At 43.9% G+C, this 17,467-nt stretch overlaps 1 protein-coding gene across 10 annotated transcripts in view; it reads left to right on the top strand.

Annotated features, from left to right (window-relative positions):
* The window catches only part of HMBOX1 (homeobox containing 1), a 125,314-nt gene that overhangs the window by 77,467 nt on the left and 30,380 nt on the right, over nt 1–17,467 (top strand). For all 10 annotated transcript variants that reach the window (XM_060250240.1, XM_060250204.1, XM_060250197.1 and 7 more), the window contains 3 exons: nt 4,018–4,503; nt 7,079–7,164; nt 16,244–16,354. In XM_060250240.1, coding sequence (XP_060106223.1) covers nt 4,031–4,503; nt 7,079–7,164; nt 16,244–16,354 — 670 coding nt within the window. In that variant the 5' untranslated portion in view covers nt 4,018–4,030. The remainder of the gene's footprint in view (nt 1–4,017; nt 4,504–7,078; nt 7,165–16,243; nt 16,355–17,467) is intronic.

Below are 17,467 nucleotides of genomic sequence, written 5' to 3'. Positions count from 1 at the left end.
AGGCATTCTGGAAACATATTAGACCTCTCATTCATCAGCTCCTTAGGATTCCTTGGTCGTTAGCAGTGTTAACTGTGTTAGCCGTTACCAATTTGAAACTAGCTTGGCAAAACTAGGGAGCTCATCAACTGTGACTGTTGTGAACGTTTTCTATACTACATTACATTTTTAACATAATTACATTTTACTCTGTATTTCCTAAATTTCATGTCCCCTTGAACCTCCTTTTTGTTTATTTCATAGCCTCATATAAATGTCTGTCTCATGAGAACCTGCTGCATGCCACTGACAAAGTGGACTTTGAATAAAAACTTGAGAAGCTTGAAGGACCTACCTGGAGAGGTTAAAAAAAGGCATATTTTTTTCCCTTTAGGGAGACTTGGTGGGGTGTTATTTATGAGGTAATTAGCCTCCATGTCACAAAATGCTTCAGCTACCCATTTCTCCACAGTAAGCCTCTGTTAAAAGGACAGGACTTTTCCTTACTTGGAGGTGCAGCTAGGCCCCTGTTTGCTTTTTTAAATCTGTTAAAAGTTTGGAAAGTTCTGGCAGTGTGGAGTACCTGTTTCCGTCCATGTTACTTCTTGCTGAAAACAGATCAACAGAGCATGTGTGTGATCTTTTAAAAGGGACTCCGGATGTCCCTAGTGGGGCAACCAGAGATGGGACCTCTTCTGTTTTGACTTTTCACTGGTGGAGAAGTCTACCTCTTAACTATTCACTTGGCCCCAAACTTATGGAGCTTTAGATACCCAGTAAAAATAGTGTGTTTCCCAGACACTTTGTTGGAACTTCCCTCCCTTTTCTTGTTTATTGCTTTTTCCATTAGTTTGTGACTTGCACTGTACCAGTTTGTTTTTTCTTAATGTCATGTCTTGTTTTTAATGATTCAAGACTGTTTTCTTATCTGCCGCTGTTTAAATGATTCCTTCTTTCTGTGCTGAGTATATTATATTTTATTGAAATGTGTTTTTTTAATGGCTTTGTCGTGAACTGCCTTAAGAAAGCGGGATAAACAGATTCATCTGAACACAAGATATCTGTGCATGAGCAAGGATGTGTGTGAGAGAGAAAGAGAAATGAGAGATATAAGCAATTTGGGCAATGGCAAGTGGTTAAGTCTTTCAGATTTTAGCAAGCCTAAAGAGGTATATCAGAAAATTCTGAGATTTAGCTGGTGAATGTCAGAGCTGACTGTGTGCTTCCTAAAAGCCATTCTGATGGCATCGATTCCTGGTGGAAAGATGCTTGGACAATACAAACCTCATATCCTAAATATTCAACCTTTTCCAATGCATCTCTTAAAATCTTAAGAATTCTGAGTAATAACCCTGAGCTGGATATCCCAGACAAGCCTGATCTCATCAGATCTCAGAAGCTAAGCAGGGTTGACTCTGGCAAGTACTTGGATGGGAGACCTCCAAGGAATACCAGAGCCAGGGGAGCAGGGGAAGGCTTTATTCAGCCATGTCTCTGAATGTCCTCCAGGCCCCCAGTAGGGTCAGGGACCAGAGGTCACCATGACTTCCAGGTGTGCATGCACATGCGTGCACACACACGCACATACACATAAGAATACCAAAAACAATCCATCAATAGGAAATATTCACCAAATTTCTGATGTACAAATTCTACTTTTAAAAAAGTGGTACATTTTTAAGGCAAAAAACATAAATCTCTTTTAAAAAATCTACTGACTGGTACATTCAAACATCTCCACACAAATGAGTATATCTTATTCCAATAGGTAACTGAAGGGTGATCATTTTTCCTGCAAATGATTTATACTTCCGTATTCCTTCTGCTCTTCATAGAGTGCTTGATTTAAAACTCCCTTCTAGACATTTCTCTTTACTCCTGGAAGGGTTTTTTTTTCCATTTTCTAATTACTGGTGTTCTCCAGTTTTGACAGTTGTAAACAAAGCAGCAATAAATTTCAAGAGCCAGGATCCAAAGAGCAGCTGAAGGAGGGCTCCATTTTTACCCATTCCCCCTTCCATTCCTCCACCCTTCTGTTCCTGAGGCACCCTTGCCCCCAGGAACAACCTTTCAGAAAGCAAAGTAGGAGAACTAGCAAAAAAAACTCCTTCCCCTGATGGAAATGGCTTTAGCTGGAATGTTCCTTTTCACATACCCTAATAACATAATCATTTCATTCAATGATAATGATTAACAGATGTGGAATTCTAGCAGGAGCTCCTTTGCATATTAGACCACACCCCCTGATGTAGCCAATCCTCCAAGAGCTTATTAAAAAAGAGCTTATCAGCTCTTGGAGGATTGGCTACATCAGGTGGTGTGGCCTAATATGCAAAGGAGCTCCTGCTAGAATTCCACCCCTGATGATTAACCTTTACTTTCTTCTTTCACTGGAAGCATGTTGGTCGAGGGGGGGAAAACTTAACTGGCCTCCACCTGTGGATATAATTTGTGCTATCCTTGTTATGTTTTAGCATTCATCTGAACATCAGAGACGCATCTGTGTAGATAGTGAGCCACTAGTGCAGGGTTTTGAAATGGTTTTTTCCCCTTTTGCATTCGGAAGTTTGAATGCCTAAGTGGGAAAGCAGGCCTGCTTCCCTTGCAACTGCGATGCAGGATACGGGGCTTGCAATGTAAAGCTGATTCTGTTCCGGCACCACGTTCCATTTCCTCTTCTCTACCTCCTCAGCTTTTCTTTCTGTCTCATCCTCCAGCCAGGGTTCAGCCACACTTCAAGTCCTTTTATGCCCTTATGAGCCCTCCCAAAGCTGTTCTGACCTGTTTCATTTATTTTGAGTATGTTCCAAGACACTTCTGGCAAGAAATTAGAAAAATAACACCATGTCTTCTACTTCTTAACCCTAAAATGATGATGCTTGGTTATTTGAACAATAAAGTGAAAATCTCAGACAGGGAACTAGTAGCAAATTTTATCCACTGGTCAAATATGTACTGCATTCTCTTGGAGGTCAGATTCTCGTTCTTTGATAGAATTTGGTTAAGTGCTTTTATAAAAGTCTGCGCTGATGTACTCTTAAACATTTGGGGGAGGGGGAATAAATTTGCTGACATATCCATAGAAAAATTAATTTCCTTTAAGAACCATTGGAATATGGTGCGAGCCCTGCGAGACTTGAATCAGTTTCGCAGGGCCTGTAAAACTGCCCTCTTTCAGCTCGCTTTTGAGACGGAACCCAGCTAAAATGACATCTAGCCATCTTGTATGTATTCTGAACGGTAGCACCTTAATTGTTAACAATTGTTTATTTAACTTTTAACTTAATTTATATGTTAATTATATTTCAACTGTTTTATATGATTGTATTTTTCTGTAAACATGGTATTCACCATACTCTGTGAGCCGCTCTGAGCCTGCCTGTGGCGGGGGAGGGCGGAATATAAAAATAAACTTATTATTATTATTATTAATATGAGATTTCAGGACAATGTTCAATAATGTTTTAAAAACTAGTATAAAGAATCATATATTGTAATGGGGGAACGCTTTAATAGCAAAGGCTATAAGAATTTTTGTATAGGCTGTAGCATTACTAATTTTTATTTATCTTTACTTCTGTTTTGCTTAGCTTTTGTGTTTGTAATTTTTAAACAGCTGTTTGGATACACCTGAAGTTTCCTAATACTGAATCAGGCCATTGTTCTATTGAGATCCATATTGTCTACTTTGACTGCCTGAGGCTCTCCAGTGGTTTCTAAGAAGTGTTTTACTTCACCTACTGTCTGATCCTTTTAATCGGAGATTCTTTGGGTCAAACTTGGGATCTTCTACATTCCAAGAAGATACCGTACTATTGAGCCATGCCTCCTCTGTTTCTGAATATCTGAGTAACTTCCAAATGTCTTCTACTTACGTATGGGGCCATTTGAATCACAGCCTATCTCTCCTGCCCATAGTAGTGCAATGGCTAAAGCGGGACTAGATTAGGAATAGGGACTGTATGTGTACTGGAGGCAGCTGTGAAAGGAAATGAATTGTGCTATTCTCCTCATCTTTTCTCCTGCTCTTTTCCCTAGCCTGCTGGAAACCATGTTTCACTACACAGATGAACCCAGGTTCACCATAGAGCAGATAGACCTGCTTCAGCGCCTGAGGCGTACAGGGATGACACGGCACGAAATCCTCCATGCCCTGGAAACCTTTGACCGCCTTGATCAGGAGCATAGTGACAAGTTTGGTAGGCGGTCCACTTACGGGGCCAGTGGTGGATCCTGTAGCAACAGCACCAACAACGTCCCAGCGTCTTCCTCCACAGCCACAGCTTCCACGCAGACCCAGCACTCTGGGATGTCCCCGTCGCCTAGCAACAGTTACGACACTTCCCCACAGCCTTGCACTACCAATCAGAATGGGAGGGAGAGTAACGAGAGGTTGTCCGCCTTCAACGGAAAGATGTCACCCACCCGCTACCCGCTGGCCAACAGCATGGCTCAGAGATCGTACAGCTTTGAAGCCTCTGAGGAGGACTTGGATGTAGATGACAAAGTGGAGGAGCTGATGAGGTGAGCAAAGCTGTTTTGTGTAGACTTAGAAGTTCCCAAAGCAATCTATTTGTCCCCTTTAAGGATCGCTTGGAGCTGTCCAAGGGCGCCTCCATGCCCTTATTCCTAAATCACAGAATTCTACCTCTGTAACCCTTGTTGAAACACCACAGTTTCAAGGGTAAGATTAATCAGTTTGCAGTTCCCTGTGGAGCACAATCCATTGTCTAAGGTTAAATGACCACCACCACCCCTCTCTCTTTTGTTTGCTTCATTTATACCCTTCCTTTCTCCACATAGTCTCCTCTCATCCTTTTTATCCTCATGACAACCTTTTAAGGTAGGTTAGACGGAGAGAGAGTGACTGGCCCACGGTCACCCAGTGATTTTCCATGGCAGAGCGGGGATTCAGACCTGAGTCTTCTAGAGCCTAGTTCGACACTCTAACCACTAAACCACACTGGTTTGATGACTGGTGTGATGATGCCACCGAGGAGTGGTGCATCCACTGTGATAAATTGCCAGTTTAAATGTTATTGTGCAATACTCATGTGTGGTGATTAAATGTTACCAGCTATTAGGGCACTTTTATGATTTTGAAAGAAAAGGTTTGTTTCCTTTTATGTGAGATTGGAGATTGGTCACTTACCGCATGGTCCAGTTGTAAAACAGGACAGGAATGATAACACCACAGAAATACACTTACATCTTATCGCTGCCAGTGCCTCTCCCTATTCCATATAGCCACAAATGGCTTATCGCACACTGGGCCACTTTCTGTTTCCCTGCCTGGCCTGGCAGACACAAAAAAAATAGCATTTCACTGTCATATATCAAACAGTTATGAGCTTTGGTAGCCAGAGCCAAGAACAAGGCAGTGAGTAAGAGAACTTGCATGGTTTGGATGGAGAACGTTTGTGGTCTGGAAAATTAACATTCTATCCCCAGAAAATCTGAATGTGACAGCCTGTATAAACAATTGAGCATGTGTGTGTTATTCAGGACTTTTTTTTTTGTAGCAGGAACTCCTTAGGCTATTAGGCCACACACCCCTGATATAGCCAGTCCTCCTGGAGCTTACAGAAGGTTCTGTACTAAGAGCCCTGTAAGCTCTTGGAGGATTGGCTACATAAGGGGTGCAGCCTAATATGCAAAGGAGTTCCTGCTACCCAAAAGCCCTGGTGTTATTTCTTTTGTATTGCCTAATTCTGAAAATGTTATTGTTTTGCATACTTGATTTTGGTTTTGCCCATCTTTGGGAGGAGTTGGAAGTTATGGGAAGGCACTGAAATCCAGCCTCTAGAATTGTTCTGAGATTTCAGCCAGCATCAGTGTTGACCATGACTTTTAAGGATCAGGGCCTGAATGCTACACAGATGTGCAGCAGAACATTCAAGACAGCAGAAAGCAAACAGCCCTAAAAATACGCCACACTATGATAACCTTTCCACGTAAGAACCATGCTGCCACCATTGGCCACTGAGTATTCTCTTCTGTGGTTCTGTCCCTTCCATCCTCCACTCGAGTAGCTTCTCTTCCAGATGAAAGATGTGAAGCTATAGCAGTGAGCAGAGTAGAAGTGGAAGTCCTGTTACAAAACCCATTTTCCCCTGCCTAGCTGTGTGTGTATATGTGTCCATGTGTGCATAAAGTTCATTAAGTCACAGGCAATTTCGAGTGACCCTGTAGGGTTTTCAGGGCAAGAGATGTTCAGAAATGGTTTGCCATTGCTTGTCTCTGCATTGCAACCCTGGACTTTCTTGGTTGCCTCCCATCCAAGTACTAACCCGGGCCATGCAGCCAAGATCTGACAAGATTGGGCTTGCCTGGGCCCATCCAGGTCAGGGCATTCTTCCAACTGAGTCTTACTCTCCCTATTCCATACAGCCACAAATGGCTTATCACAAGCTGTGCCACTTTCTGTTTCCCTGCCTGGCCTGGCAGACACAATGGCATGAGCCCTTCTTCTACCTTGCCTTGATTTGCCCCCTGTAACACGCCCCCCCCCCCATTATGACTCCCCAAAAGGCCAGAGATTGGAGGATGGCATGGGATATGGGTGCAGAAGCAGAGCCAGAAGAGTTCCTTTCGGGACTGCCTGGGCAAAGCGCACAGCTAATGAGTCACCTCTGGTCTTCTGTCCTGCCTTGCCCGGCAGTGGGAAGAGGATGTTTTATCCTTAATTTTGACCTGTGGCTAGCACTTATGATCATTTGCACTGTTTTTCCCGCATGCAAGAGCCTCACTTTATGATTGAGGTGGTGGCTGCTACTGCTACTGCCACTTCCTCCTTTTTCTTTTTTAAGTGCTAGCGGAGAGATTTATTCATTCCCCTGTAATGAAAGTTTGTGCATTCCATATGGCTTACATGAATTTATATAGGCCATGAGTCATCCATTCTCCTTCTTGGATGCTTTGATCAACTGAGGGCACTGATTAAAAGAAATGTCTGCTGGCAAGGCAGGGATCATAGCCCAGTCTCCTTACCCATGTCCCCCCCAATAAACAAGTCTTCTCCTTGGGTCTAGTTTTCTCTCTTTATTTTTTCTCTCTTCTCTTCTCTTCCCCTCCCTCCCCGTGACCCCAATTTTGACAGGAGGGATAGCAGTGTGATAAAAGAGGAAATCAAAGCCTTCCTGGCCAACCGAAGGATCTCTCAAGCAGTCGTTGCACAGGTAACAGGTAAGCACTCTAGCATCCCTTTTCCCTTCTTAGGTGCAGCCACGATGCTTTGCCTCCTGGCGCAGATGTTGAGGATATTTCTTGGCTTTCTGCATTGCAGTGCAGATCTGTCAGCTTAGTCATGATAATGTATGCCTTTGATTTAAGACCCATTGTCCTGTACGTCATGAAAACTTCCCCAGCGAATCAGTGTCTCTTCTTCCCCCCCCACCTCAATCTCCTTTTTCTGCCTGGCTCATGCTAGCAGAGTTTTTTTTATTATTATCATTACATCGCAACTAGCATCAAGTGCTTCCCTTAGAGCCAAAATGCTTTTTTATTTTTAATTCTAAAATCATGACACTGTGAACATCGTCCAGAGGCCTTCCTTTGAGTGAAGGAGGTTGAGGCTCATCCCTTAGATTAGGTACCTTTTTCAGGAAGACATTCAGTCCTCAGGGAACTTAGTGGGAAAGGATTTTTAATTATACTGTGTCTTTAAGTGTTTTTGTTGTGCTTTATTAACTCTACAAGTCCCAACACGGCTTACAAGGAATCTCAGTTAAATGACTGGAAATTTCCTTCTGACCCAATTTCCCCCCCTTCGGGATACTCTGAAGTTCATACACAGGCTAATCTCTCTCCTTTTGTGTATTGTGGGGCCTTTTGTTCTGGAACTGACACTTGGTTGCCCTCAGCATCTCATGCCTGCTAGCGAACATGGTCAGAGAACCCTCTCTCCTGACACCCATATGCAGAAACTCCTGTTTTGACCATGGGTAGCCCCTCATAAGAGCCAGTTGCCATCAAGTTTGCCATTAGAGAGGAGAAGTTGAGAGGCATGAGGAGTTCCAGGGGTGTAGGGGGTAAATAGGTTTGCTCAAGACTGTAAGTACCCTGGGGGGGATTTAGGGTGGAGAGGATAGCAAATCATACACACACACTTAAATCTCCCTCATGTGGGATACTGTAAGTTCTAAGGGGCTTGTGCAACCCAATTTCCCTCTCTTTGTTTTCTGCTGTTCCTTCAGATAACTCTTGACATAGAGGGAAATGAGCATGCTCACTCCTTAGGTTGTTTTTGTGGGTGAGAAAAGAGTGTCATCTATCTCAATCTGCAAATTATGGTTTTTCTGCAAAATAAATAAACTCCCAACCATGTCAGCAAGTGGGCCCCTTTTGCTGTTTTTATGCTTAGGAATAATAGCCTATGGTTCCTACTTAAACTGTATTTGTATATGTGAGAGAGAGACACCTATCCTATATCTCATTCTGAACCTGATCATAGAATGTGGATAAAAAAAATCCACACACTGGAACAGATGGGGAATTTCCATACCAATCAGAAGGCAGGTGCAAGTTTGCAGAAAAATTTAAAATCTAAAATGAAACAAAACAAAAATTACTCCCCACAGTAATAGAAACAGTACCCATACTTTAGGAAACACATCTCTGTTGTCCTGTCATGAGACTACAGTCTGAGATTTTGGTAGCCACGAGCTGAGTGCAAGCAAGAGAGCAAAGGCCAAGTCCAGTCCGGGGACAAGCCAAAGCATTCTAACTGAAGCCAGGCCAGGTAGCTGAGTCAGGGGGCGGAGAGCAAGATCGTCTGGAGCAGGGAGTCAGAAAGCCAAAGAGAGAAAGCAAGAGTGCTAGAGCCGGGGTGGATGCGGGTCATCACAAAGTGACTTGTTGCTTCCACAGAGAGCCCAGCCCTGAGCAAGTGGCTAAATGGGCCTCTGGTTATGCTCCAATGAGCAGGTGGAGAAGCTTCTGCTAAGACTCAGGACTCAGTGACTGCCTTCCTCATAGGTGTGTGCCCTCCGATGGGCTGCTAAGTCTCAGCAGAGTCGCTCCCTCAGTTGTGTTATCTGTGAGGGTGAGTCAGGTGGGGGCTCCCTGCTTGCAACTGTCCCTCCTCCTGTTGCCAGGTCAGGTGCGGGGGATGATGGCTCAGGTGGCAAGCTGTCAACCTCCAGAGTGCTAGAGGGGCCAGCTACAATTCAGGCGGGGTCATCGTCATCCATGACACCCATGACTGCCTGGTCATCATCACCCATGACACAAACACAACACTGGTAAGCCTTCAAAACTTTGGTTTCAGTAAGTCAAAGGTGATGGTGCCAGTGGCAGGCCAAAATAGCACTGGAAAGGGCTCTCTGCCTCCAGTCGAGGGAAGAATTTCTGGCACTAGGCCTGGCAGTGGCCACTGGACAACTTGCTGCCGCACAACTTGTATGACTTAGCCACTTCATGACTTTACTACTTGGCCAGAGTTGCCCAGGGAAAGGCTGCCAAGAGGAGGGAAACTGAAGATTGGGAGGGGGGGCAGCTTAAAGGTAGGTTGGTTGGTGGTTTAGGAGAGGGAAAAGATGGGAAGATATGGGAGCTGCCAGGGGCAGAGAAAGAGAAAATAGTGTGGGGAGTCTGGGGTACAGGGGAAAACAATACCCCCTCAGTCACTGTAGTTCTCCCACTTGTATATGTATAAAATTAACACAATTCTCTTCCCTCCTTTCCAGTCTCTTCTCTTTGATGTGTCACCAGCTATTGACTATATGCTTCTCAATTGGGGAAGACCATACTTTTGTAGACAAACACATAGCCCTCAGTCTGTGTCAGGATGCCTTCTCACATTCTTGACCAGCAAATAAAAAACTTATGTACAAAAGTTCACAATGCCCAACCATTTCTTGTTTTACGTTGGGTCCTAGGCTCAGAACACTGACCATGAGATTTCTGTAATGAATGTCAGTAAATCAAAAGTAGCTTTGCAGCTTACAGATACACACCTGAACAGCATACTCAAGATCACTACAGCACAGACATTTTAAATGCAATAATTCAAGAGCAAGAGGCGTCATTTATCAGAGACTGTTAAACAAAATATTGCAAGAGTGTTAATGTTTCAAGCATGTTTTATTTCAAGTTTTAAAAATTCTAATTCTGTTTGTGTCCTTTTTAAAATCTGTATCTCTGCTACCTGGCATTACATTTTATGACATACAAGGCCTGGGCCAACCAGGTCTCATTTATGTCAGATCTGGTCCTCATAACAAATGAGTCCAACACCCCTGGTTTAAGGGGTGTGTGTGTGAGGGGAGGGGGGAAGATCTTGTTAGTAAAGAAATTATGTTGCCCATACCTGCTGACATTTGCCTGCTGAATGTCAGCCCCACAGCCTTTTCTTAACACTTATGGACCTTCCTAAAGGATGAAGTTCTACAAGAATGGAAGAACCATGAAGAATTAATCCAGTCTGTGCTCTGAGTTCAAGCATGGGGCACTTCTAGCACAAAACTGAGGTGCTCTGTTATGAAGTTTGTTTCTGTGGTTGGTGCTTTATAGGGTCTGTTTCCGCCCAGTAGAATGTTGTTGATCTCCACAGGGAAAAGCAGTTGACACAGTAGAAGAAGGCAGCTCCACCTGTCATGGGCATTAGCAGCAGCTCCACTAGCCATCAGCATGGTGCCTGGCTGGCCATTGTTGGATGTGGAATGCTAGTTTCATAGTACTTTCATCTGATCCAGCATGATGGTTTTGTTGTGTTGAAGCCTTGAGAAAATGGGCTAACCCAAGTGGGTATTCCCTGAAACCCAGCAACTTCCCATATCTTATGTGATGCCAGACACTAGCACGATGAGTGAAAAAATATATTGTGAACTGAAGTGCTTAGGAGTGATCCTCACATAAGTGCAGTGCCTTTCCCTGAAACCTTTATGACTGAACTCTTCCAGCTTGAATAAACAGCTTTGTGTGCTACTCTCTTTAATTTATAATTTCAGCATTAGCTGATTAATTCTGAGCATAACCTCTTTTCCCTTTGTGTAAGTAGAGGTAGGATTGTTTCAAGGCAGATCATGGGCATTCTCTTCACCTCCAGCCCCATACAAACATTTAACTAAGTTGCAGGCAGCTTACTTGAAAAAGTCAAGCTGTAATTGGTGTATTCAGAATTAACATGCTCATGCACACACACGTACTACGGCATAGAACCTGGTGGGAAATATTAGCTTTCTCCCTTTGGTTTGGGGTTGAGCAAGAAGTCATGTGGACAGGGAGAGAAGTCTGTTGATAGATCCAGGTAGGCAGCCATGTTGGTCTGAAGCAGGAGAACAAAGTAGGAGTCAAGTAGTACCTTTAAGACCAACAAAGTCTTCTCCCTGCCAAAGGGAATTGTGGCATTCTTAAATAAGGGCCAGTTTATCTAAACTGATGAAGGCCATGAGGGCAAGATGTAGTGCCCCAAAGCTACATACACTATGATAGGTAGAAGTTATGTCTCTGGGCCCTGGGTTTCTGGTTTCAGGATTGGTTCATAACTCACCTGATAACACTAAAAAGGTAAAGGTAGTCCCCTGTGGAAGCACCAGTCATTTTCGACTCTGGGGTGACGTTGGTTTCACAACGTTTTCACGGCAGACTTTTTACAGGGTGGTTTGCCATTGCCTTCCCCAGTCTTTTACACTCCCCCCCCCAGCAAGCTGGGTACTCATTTTACCGACCTCAGAAGGATGGAAGGCTGAGTTAACCTTGAGCCAGCTACCTGAACCCAACTTCTGCCGGGATCGAACTCAGGTTGTGAGCAGAGTTTCGGACTGCAATACTGCAGCTTTACCACTCTGTGCCACGGGGCTCTTAAGCCTGATAACTCTAGTTACCCACAATCCAAGAAGAAAATGCTGTGAAAGACACAGGGTTGCCAGTGAAACGTCACTTTTGTGCTGCGTTATTCCCTTCCCAAACCTTGACGTTCCAAATCCTAGTAGCCAATCTTCCAAGAGCTTACAGGGCCTACTATAAGCTCCAGGAGGATTGGCTACATCAGGGGTCTGTGGCCTAATATGCAAAGGAGTTCCTGCTACAAAAAAAAGCCCTAGTCATTCTTAAATTCTGGATGTTTGTGACCTAAGTTATAAGGGAATTCTCACCATGTCTTGGTTCCCTTCTTACAAAGGAGGCTAGGGTGATACCACTGAGGAAGTGAAGGATAAGGATATCCTTTGTAGAGCCAGTGTGGCCAAATCGATAGAGTGCTGGACTGTGTTCAGGCATGAAATTCTTTGGGTGTTCTTGGACCCATCTTTCTCAATCTCACTTACTTCATAAGGTTGTTATTTAAGGATAAAATGGAGGGTGTGGAAATTCTGCATGGCACCCTAAGCTCCTGGAAGAAGGGGGGGGGGGTGAACAGTGAGGATGGTGGAGAGATTTGTTTGGATATTTATACCCTCCTTTCTTTCATAATGGGACCCAAAGTCTTCAACGTCATCCTTCCCGCCTCCATTTCTCTCTCATAATGATAATCCACCTAGGTTAAACTCAGTGTGTGTGACTGGCCCAAGGTCACCTAGCAAACTTCCATGGCAGAGGGCGGGATTTGAACCTGGGTCTCCCAAATCCTAGCCCAGCCACTGCACTATGCTTGCTCTTGATGACTATTTAATAATGGCTTGAATTTTTATAGTTTCTTAAGCACCTTTGTGTGAGGAAACCATCATGTCTCTTTGGAGGGAATAACATACCTCTCTTGCCTCAGCAACAGTGGTCTCTGCTGTTCTAGATGTTTATACTCCTATGACTCATGGAACACTACTATAGAATGGCAGCAAGAAGATAACTCTGCTTCTAGACATGGCTGTCTATGGCCTAAAACATTTTTATTCTTCCCTTCCAAGAGCAATCCAAATAGGCTAGCTTAGCTTGAGCTTGTCAGAACTTGCTCGGCCACAGTTAGCAGTTGAATGTGAGGTTGCTACACAGAGGAAAGCAATGGTAAACTACCTCTGCTCATCCCTTGCCTTGAACACCCTGTGGCAGGAGTTGCCCTGAGGTCCTTGCAACTTGACAGCATGTTATTCGTTCATTTCTTCCAAGTGCTTCAAGGCAACCTACATGTTCTTCCTTTCCTTCCTCTATTTGATCTTCCTAACAACCCTGTGAGGTAGGCTAGGCTGGAGAGAAGAGTGACTGGTTCAGGGTCTCAAAATGAGCTTTAGTGCTAAGTGGAGACATGAATTCATATCTCCCCTGTTCAACTCTGACCCTCTATCATATTAGCTTTCTTTTAAATAGGTCTGAAACAATGTAACTGATACGGAAATGTATGTTTTCCCCTAAAAGAACGCAGTGCAGTAAAATATGACTTTAAAGTCCGGAGATGCTGCTGTTAATTATATATAATCTTCTAAATCTGTTGTATTGTATATATCCTATGTGATTCTGGAAAAAGCAGCTGCTGATAAGCATTAGCCCAAAATATGGAAGCTGCTTTTTATAGAAACTGAAGGTTTCTGCAGTAAGATAAATAAGATGCTGATGGGCTGGGCGTGGTATAAATAATATAGAGATAAGGAGACTAACCAGAGCTAAGAATAGTTTGTGCTGAGCATCCTGCCTTAATTTGACTCTTCCTTTTAAATGCTCATTCCCTCTAGAGGTGAGATTGGAGAAAAACAGGAGGACAGAAGGAATGTTGCCGGGTGTGTGTGTGTGTGCGTGCAGAATCTCTGTGACTGATCCCGAAAGTGGTCTGGAGGCAGAAAAGAGTATTTTAAAGGACCACCAGATCTTTTCTGCTAACACCAGGGTTTTCTCTTTGTTCACAGAGCCTTTGCCTGATGCAAGAGGGAGGGTCCTTACACCAGGGGAAAACACCGCCATTAGCAAAACAAATCTGTAGAATCTAGCCCTTTATAATAATCAAAAGTTCTCACTCATAGTAGTCCACATGCTTGAATCTGGATCTTTAAAATGGGCATGTTTTAAAGTGATTGTAACTGTCTCCCCTTTTGAAAATAGAGCTGAATCCCTCTGATAGATATGCCATTGCTTAAATCCTCTTTCTCCCTCACCTCAAAAAGACTACTGGTGTCTAGGGAAATGATTTCCTATTTCTTTTTTATGTGAGAGAGACTTAAGATCCTGTTAAAGATATGACCGTTTCTCCCTCCACTCCTGATTTCTGATCTATCCAGACTTGAATAGTGACTGTTTACTCTCAGGCAGTACGCATGTGTTCCCAGCTCATTTTGACCAGTGCAAAATGAATGGCCGAGTGAGTCATCCCATTTCCTGGTGGACGTGTTTATAATGTCTTATAAGCCGTTATTCTGCTCTACACCACCACCACCACCCACCCCCGCCACAGCACCATCGTTGTCTGTCTTTGCAGGCAGTCGGAGCAATTAATCACAATACTGCCATCTGAAAATTAGGTCTCTTCAACTCAAGAACTCAAAGCCTTTTTTGAAAATGTTGGGGGTAAGATAAACTGCATATTAAAGATGCTGGCATTTTTTGTAATATGGTCATGGGCATTCTGTGCAAAAAAAAAGCAATCAGGATAAAATATATTATAATTAGCAAGTGTCATCAATTGATCTGCATCTTCAGGTTGTCACCCATAGTATGCTGCCATAGGCGAAGGATTTTAATTCCATGCAGGATGTTAATAGATCTCAGAATTCTTACTAATTCCCAAAGTTCAGAGGTTTTCAAGACAAGGCAGTCCAGCATTTCTATGACATCAGAGCAGGCAGAACATGGCCAGCCAGAACTAGTGGGATTACTCACTGTGACATCAGAGCATGGCAGCCAATGGTAATGAGAGAGAGGTAAGCAGAGGAGGAGAAAGCAAATATGCGAAGAGAAGTTCAGGTTGGTTGAAAGGGGGAGGCTCAATAGCTTACTGGTAGGCCTTCTGCTAACATAACTTTTCCCCCTGCCCCATCCTGCAGAACTGGGGCAAAGAAAAACAGCAGAACAATTCTTAAAAAAAATCCCATTAAAGCATTAAACTTGCTTGTGAATGGAAATTGTACTCCTCTTTGTGTAAAAGAGCCCCATGGCGCAGTATTGCAGTCCAAACTCTGCTCATGACTTGAGTTCAATCCTGGTGGAAGCTGGGTTCAGGTAGCCGGCTCATGGTTGACTCAGCCTTCCATCCCTCTGAGGTTGATAAAATACCATTTTTGTGTAAAACTGGCCCCCAAAAGAAGGCCTTTTTTGCATTCATGTTCCTCCAGTGGCAGGGGGTTCCACAGACTGAGACAGTAGCCTGCAAGAAGGCAGCTCTGGCCCCATTGAGACATCACAGGCAATTTTTTTCTGTGATTGGTACAAACCTGGCTAGCTGTCATGCTTGCATATGCGTTCTGTACTGCTGCACAGCACCCTGAAGATGGAGGTCTTCAATCTTAACTCCAGTTTGTTGTGATGTCTGAACACAGCTACCTCCACTGAGCCAAGCTTGCTTTCTATCACACCAGAATTCTTGAACTTAGGCGTGCAGTCTTGGCACACCAAAGGGGGGGAGGGTGAGAGGAGGAAAGTAGATAGCGCTCAACTGAACCAGGTTTGCATCTGTTCTGATCAGATTTGTCAATATAGTAGTGTTGGTCGATATTAATGCTTGTAGTTAATGTGAGATTGTGAACTTTTTGGCAGTTTGATTTGAAAGAATTGGTGGTGGTGGATGTGAGGGGAATTCATGAAGGTGTCTTATGCTGCAGCAAGTCCTTCATCTGTCTTAGGTCAATATTGTCTTCCCTGATTGGCAGCAGCTCTCCAGGGTTTCAGGCTGAGCTCTTTCATTGTCTGCTAACTGATTCTTCAGTGGAGGTGCCAGGGATTGAACTTGGGGGCCTTCTGCATGTAGAGCAAATGTTCTACTACCGAGCCACAGCCTTAGAGCAAGTGGGAAAAGGGAAAGAGAGTGTTGGATTGGCCGTGACTGTGGACTGCAGGGAGAAGGAGCCGTATAGGTTGTTGAGTGGCAAAATTTGTTCTCTGGGGTGGTCTCCAGGTAGGTCTTCCTCTAGGGCTGACTTTTGGGTCTCTTTTAACTTCATGTCCATAGTGAGGCATGCAGAGGCTGAGCTGGGCTTTTTTCTTCTAAGTTTTTAAACTAGAAACCAGATTGTTTGTTTGTTTTAAATAAAAATGGATATTTTCAGGCTGCCCTATTCAGCACCAGCTGTCGGGCTGAGGCACGTGATTCACCCAGCCCTGACAAAAAGGCTCCTCACCAGCAATTTCGGCACCTCAGCCCAGCCCCTCTGTTCATGCTCTTGCATCTCACTCTCTGTCTCTCCCACAGGTATCAGTCAGAGCCGGATCTCCCATTGGCTGTTGCAGCAGGGATCAGACCTGAGCGAGCAAAAGAAAAGGGCCTTTTACCGATGGTACCAGCTTGAGAAGACAAACCCCGGTAAACAAACCAAAGTCAAGACACTCCTGCCGTTCCCACTGAACCAAACCTTTTGCCTGGCAGCTGTGAGTCTTGTCGGCTCGCTTCATCGTGCTTTGGTTGGCGTAGGATCGTGCTTTGCTTGATGTTTGTTGTCCTTGGGAAGGGATGGTTGGGGGAATGCAGAGAGATTCCAGCAGGCAGTGGAAGGACTGAGGCCACCCTACAAAAGGGGCTAAGTTGTTTTGAAACAGTGGAGGTGTCACCGGTTGCTTGGGGGGCCTGAATGGTTGTTCAAGTTAAGCAACGCACTTTCTGTGTACTTGAGTCTGATCAAAAGAAGCAGGTTTAACTGAACAGCATCGAGTGGGCTGAATGGCATTCTGAGGTAACTTCTGTAATAGTCAGCAGATGGCGCTATTCCTTTATTTCATACTGTCCTGAATGGTGTGGTTTAAAGAATGGTGCCCCTAGCTGGAGAAAGGGAAAGGGGATACAGTATTTTCTCTGGATAATATGGTTCTGTTTAGAGTACTGGCCAACCATGACCTTTTCATAGCATTTTTTTTTAAAGGATGACTCTTAAGGATGATGGCTTTAGAATGAGGTGGAATTTTGTTGCTGTGACATGATAGAAAGGCTTGAGGTTATTCTTGGGTAAGCTTCTTTTGTGAACTTACCAGTTTCTCTTGGAGAAATGAAATGCAAAATTCTAAATTCTGTTGACCCTAAAGGAGTTTTAAATGGAAGTGGATGCCGTGGAGCTTGTGCTTTGGGTGTCTACAAGCCTGGTGCGTTAGGTGAGGATTTGGAGTCAGGCCTGCCCATAAGTCTAAGCAAGATCTTTTCTCCCCCTTTGTTGCCCTTCAGTTTGTACTCCCCCTTAACAAGGCAAAAAACCACAATTTTAATTAATGTCATCATTGGTATGTTTGTTCAAAAGCTTCATCCTTATATTTTGTTGGTGGAATGTAGTTTTTCTCTTTGTCACCAGCAAACTTATGGCTGAAAAGGTAAGGTGCTTTATGTTTTCCCATAAAAATGAAGAAGGAAAAATTCAAGTAATGCAATTGATAGGTATATAACCTGCATTTACACTTGGCCCAGTTCTGGATGTTGAGGATGGAGCTGGAA

Source organism: Heteronotia binoei, chromosome 1, assembly GCF_032191835.1.
Source record: "Heteronotia binoei isolate CCM8104 ecotype False Entrance Well chromosome 1, APGP_CSIRO_Hbin_v1, whole genome shotgun sequence".
Lineage (NCBI taxonomy): Eukaryota > Metazoa > Chordata > Lepidosauria > Squamata > Gekkonidae > Heteronotia > Heteronotia binoei.
The sequence above is the reverse complement of the archived record's forward strand: the minus strand, read 5'-3'. Positions and strand labels throughout refer to the sequence as shown.